A 5,277-nucleotide genomic window follows, 5' to 3' on the forward strand; every position below is an offset into this window, starting at 1 on the left:
TACTTAGCTAGACTGCTTTTAGCTATCTTTATCTCTCTAAACTTATAATAACTGCTCTAGTAGATATCTAGCTTATTATAAACTTTATTTTATTAAACTTATACATGTTATTATTCTAAATGCTATACTTAGCTTTAATATTCTTTATAAAGTTAAACTAGCTTTAAATTACTATAGAATTCTTATAAAAAGCTTTTTTATAGTTATACTTACACTTAAACTTTACTTTAAGCTTTAAGTAACACTTAATAAACATATTAAGCTAGTTTATGCTAATATAGCCTATATTACACTTAGCATGTAAAGAATTAGCTATATTAGCTATAGCTGCTAGCTAGAGGGGAAATTCTTACACATCTAGCTTAAGTATGTGCTAAATAATTACTTACTTCTTATTCTTATCTAGCTTTTATAAGTTAGCTATATAATTAGCTTAGTAAAGCTGTCTAGTATGTTAGTTACTTATTATCTTTTAAAAAACTCTATAAATAGCTGCAGTGTGTTACTTAAAAAGTGTTATGTTTTATTTAAAAGCTTAAAGCATAAGCTATATTTAACATTTTTTTAACATGTTTAACTAGTGTTATTAGAAATACATTAGTGTAGAAAAAGTAGTGTAGTAAAGTCTTAGCAAAAGTAAGCAACTTAGGTGTGTAAGCAACTTGCCTGTGAAGTACGTTATAGCTTAAGTATGTGCTTAATAATTACTTACTTTTTATTATTATTTAGCTTTTATAAGTTAGCTATAGAATTAGCTTATAAAAGCTATTTAGTGTGTTAGTTATTTATTATTTTTTAAAAAACTTTATACATAGCTATAGTATATTACTTTAAAAATATTATGTTTTATTTAAAAGCTTAATGTATAAGCTATATCTAACTTTTTTTAGCACATTTAAGTAGTGTTGTTAGAAATGCATTAGTGTAAAAAAAGTAGTTTAGTAGAGTCTTAGTAAAAGTAAGCAACTTAGGTGTGTAAGAAACTCGCCTATAGTGTATGTTAGTAGTACTTACTTTAAAAATTAGTAAGACAAGGCTAATAGAGCTAATTAAAAAGCCTTACTTACTATACAACATCCTTCTTCTATCACGTGGAGTGTATAAGGCGATATGTGCAGTTACTTGAATCCCTATAAGATTTGTGAGGGAAAAGTGGTTCCTTAGCATTGCTAAGAACCCATCGAATTTCGTACAGGACAATATTAGAAACGCTAGGAGCGGCCTAATCAACTAGTAACACTAAAAGAGATTGTAATTCTTGTTATCCAGGCGCTGTAGGTTAAAGACGGAGATTGGCTTCAGCCTAGGAAGACAGGAAACCAGGGCATTGGGATACAATTGATAGCTGCAGTGTTGGAGCAGAATTCGACGCGACCCTTTCGAACGCCAAAAAAGCCGGAAATAGGTCCGAGCTTGCCACACAACAACAACAACAACAACAACAACAACAACAACAACAATTCAAAGAACGACAACTCAACAGATCTTTCCAAAACCTTAACACATCCAGAGCCTATTTAATAACGCATGACGACACTAGGCACACCAGCGTCTTATCAAGAAGGCTTTGTCGAGACCAATGCACACAGCCTAGTTCAATTACAAATCCAGCCGTACCGGGCTGCGAGCATGGCCGAATTGACCAAACAGTTTTTGCGGTGATAATCGATTGTAATGTATCATTACAAGAGATAGACAAGGCTGCGGACCCTAGGCTAGTGCTACATGTGCATAAGCGGTAAGCTAAGGAGATGTGAGTATTCTAGAGCTGCGGTACTAAGTTCATAATCTCATCTATGGGTTGAGTGGTAGGTCGTTCGTTCATCGGACTGGAGAAATGACAACGGAAGCAAGACAGAAAGCTGGAGCGGAAGTTTGCCCCGCCCATCCAATGGGAGCGGATTTGCTTGCTGCTGTACTAGTAAGTCTATGCTGTGCTGCCCTAGCTACTAACAAGTACACATGCTAATCATGAACTCTCTATCAAGATCAAGGACGTTTTAGGACTTGTCCTGGTTACTGAAGATAGGAAAGTTTGCGGTCTTTCTGTTTATTAGAAAAGAGGCTATGGCGCTTCCCGTTGACCCAGCGGTACTCAAACTTGATACTAGCAGAATAGTAGTTGCGTGGGTGACCAGCACCGAATCTGTGTTGTTGTATGTTTTTGCATTTTTTGAATGTCGTTAGAGAGCGACACCACCCCGTGTTCCAGGCTATAGTCTAGTGACTATAACATTATATCGTTCTTTGGGAGGAGCTCAGCATGCGGAACTAGTCGCGTTTTTTGTACTGAAAAGATAAATCTTATCGTGCTATGTCAGACTGCGTCGCGAATGCGCTACTCTGGCACAATACTCTACGGCGGCCCTGAAATCCATGACATACAGTCAATGTGGATGTAGAATAGTTCAAATCTGAGGTATTATCAATGGTTGCGTCTGAAAGTCACCACTGCCCTAGCCTGACTCGTGTGAAGTAGGCAGCAAATCAAGTTGAGAACAATGGCGTACATGAAATGCCTGCCCAACTACCACTCTAGCCTCAGTGGCGGACGCTGCCTTCATGTGGCTAGTATGGGGCACGTGCAAGTAAGTCCCGTCTTCTGGATCGGGATACGTAAATTCCAATCTCGATGCGTACTCTCCCTCACCTTTACCCCCGACCTTAATGTTTGGCTTGCTACTTCAACCAACGTTAGTGGGCCTCATTCACTCCACCTCCCATCGCCTACACTTCGCTCGGGCGGCCTTTAGCGACTCCGCCATACTCCAACTACTGAAATTAAACGCTACGATGAAGCTCCTTCTTCTTCTGGAAGCTTTCCTTGCCGTGATTAGGCTCTCTACCCCTCCCAACAGTGACCATGATAGTAATTTAAAGGGCAATCTCTTACTAACTATGCTACTCAATTAACTTAAAAAGAGATGCCTCTGTTACTTTTACTAAATGCCTTGCCAACTTTGAGCGTGTGGAGGCACTCGCTGCTGCCGGCCTCCCAGATCTTGACTGTCCTGTCATACGACGCCGACGCCGACACGATCCAGGCCGAGTCGTGTGAGGTGACTCTCACACCTTTTAGCTGGTATGAGGGCAATTCTTCTTGTCTGATCTCTCTCGCTGCATTTACGCTATAACTTTTCCCAAGCATACACAGGCACGAAAGAGTTAGACGCATGGTACCCAGTAGTTTTCGGTCATTTACAAAAATAGTTGGTAAGCACAACAGGGCCGTCAAATACTACCAGGTCTCCTTTCCAGTCTCGTCCGACCCGTAATCCAGGCCCTTGGTCACCGAAGAGATAGGCTCCGCGCTGGAGGTTGAATCCTCCCGTCTCAATCCATCCTCGACTTGCGTTGATTGCTGTGCAGCCGTTCCTCGACGCTTCTTCCAGCACCAGAAACCTGCTACAACGAGTAAAGCAAGGACTCCAAGCGAAACTCCAACACCAATTCTAGCCTTCGCACTAGGCGACAACCCTCCCTTCTTCGTCCCCACAGACCCGGACACTGTACTCGAAGGCACCACCTGGCCTGTCCCGGCCTCCACCACATCTCCAGTCGGATACTTGATATTATACACCGGCTGGGTCGTCAACTTATCCTGTAGCCCTAGCATATGTGAACAGTTTGGCTGATTCGATACATTCAAATCCAACGAACACTTCTCATTAAACCCCATCGAACAAATCGAATCAATAATATTATACAACCCGTAATTACTCCCGACCCAGCTCCCTTGTTGGGCCAAACAACTCGCCACGAAATTCATACTATTCGCCGCGCTCAACGGTATCTTCCCATCGTCTGTATGTATCAACTCTTTACATTCCTCCGGCGCCAACTCCTGATACTCCATTGCGACCGCGCCGCCGGCTGTCGGCTTCTGCGTCGCAGAATAGCCGGTATAGAGGTAGTTCCAGGCGTCGTAGCTGACATCGTGGGCGCCGCCGGACTGGTCGATGCGAAGGAGTTTGACGGAGCGACCCTGGTAGGACAAAGAAACGCATACGTTGTTGCAGTCGACCGAGCCGGGCCAGTACGCGACGCGATTCGTATTGATTTTGCAGCCGAGGACGCCGATGGAAGACGAATAGCTGTCGTGGGGTGTGGCCCAGACGGCACCGCTTGACGCACTCGCGCGCAGGGTGAGGGTGGAGAGTGTAATAAACGGAAGGGCGCGCATGGCGGTAATGAGTGTCGCGATATGCTGAAAAGACTGATGTATATCTTGTATAGATATATTAAAAGGAGTGGACTGGTACCCGCGCATGAAGCGGGGCCGTGGACGCGTTGGGCATGCGGAGAGGCGTGGAGCGAGGTTCTGGTGAGTTTGTGCTGGATGTGAAGACTCCTGAAATCCTTGGCACGCCAAGGATTGTACAAGTGTACGAATCCAGAATGCAGCAACCTGGTCTGGCCTCAACAAAACCCCAGGTATCTACGGTACGTTCTGGGAGATATGAAAGATATGGTATACCATCCTCCCGAAGGGTGCCATTCTTAGTATCACTGTGGTATTTATATATTTCTTTCTTGATTCATAGAAGGTACCTACAACTACAAGATCAAGAACATAGCAGATCCTGTCCGATTTGACGTTTAAGGAGGGACTTTTGCAGGCATTTTACTCAAATACTAATATCGGTTTTGCCGCCAGCCCTGAAACATTAAAGCCTCAGTACGGAACTAGAACTAGAACTCTGTATTTAGAGTGCTGCGGTTAGCAGCAAAGCCTCGCTGCTTTTCAAATAATGTCTGCCACGCTCCCTATTTATCTATCTACGCATCTGCTCCCTCTTCTTTCTGTCAGTTCCTGCTGCTGATTCTCTTTCGCTTTCTTCCTCCGCCGCCATGCGGTCAAAAAAGCAGAAAATCTGCGAGCCTTCTAATAACACCTAACCTAGTTAAGGCTGCACAAGCAACAGAAAAGCTAGTATTAGTGACTAAGGAGACTCTCAAGCACGGTTTTGCTGTCCTGTCTACTTTCAAGTAGTGTCAGCTATGTATAGAGAGGTGGAATACGTAAGTGAGGATACATAATTTCCAGACTCAGACGCTAACTTTCTAGTTTCATGGCAGAGATTGTTCCATATGAACTTCGGGGACCCTTCACCCAAGCACCAACAGTCCCCTAGATCAAGGTGTACCTGCGCTGGCTAATCTGCAATTCTGATGGTACACTTAATGAGACAGCGCTTCCAACGAGGCGTAGTACTGTACGATTGGGCGTTTCTGAGGCCTGTGCGGGTGAGATTTTGAGTACGTTCGTATGGCAGG

General features: G+C 43.5%; 1 protein-coding gene across 1 annotated transcript; it reads right to left on the bottom strand.

Annotated features, from left to right (window-relative positions):
• Positions 1 to 3,169: 3,169 nt before the first annotated feature.
• On the bottom strand, positions 3,170 to 4,311 carry BDR25DRAFT_300208 (uncharacterized protein). The gene has a single exon (XM_033689321.1). The coding sequence runs from the start codon at positions 4,181 to 4,183 to the stop codon at positions 3,239 to 3,241; it is 945 nt and encodes a 314-aa protein (XP_033554028.1). The 5' UTR covers positions 4,184 to 4,311; the 3' UTR covers positions 3,170 to 3,238.
• Positions 4,312 to 5,277: the final 966 nt, after the last annotated feature.

Source organism: Lindgomyces ingoldianus (genome assembly GCF_010093535.1).
Source record: "Lindgomyces ingoldianus strain ATCC 200398 unplaced genomic scaffold BDR25scaffold_2, whole genome shotgun sequence".
Classification (NCBI taxonomy): Eukaryota; Fungi; Ascomycota; class Dothideomycetes; order Pleosporales; family Lindgomycetaceae; genus Lindgomyces; species Lindgomyces ingoldianus.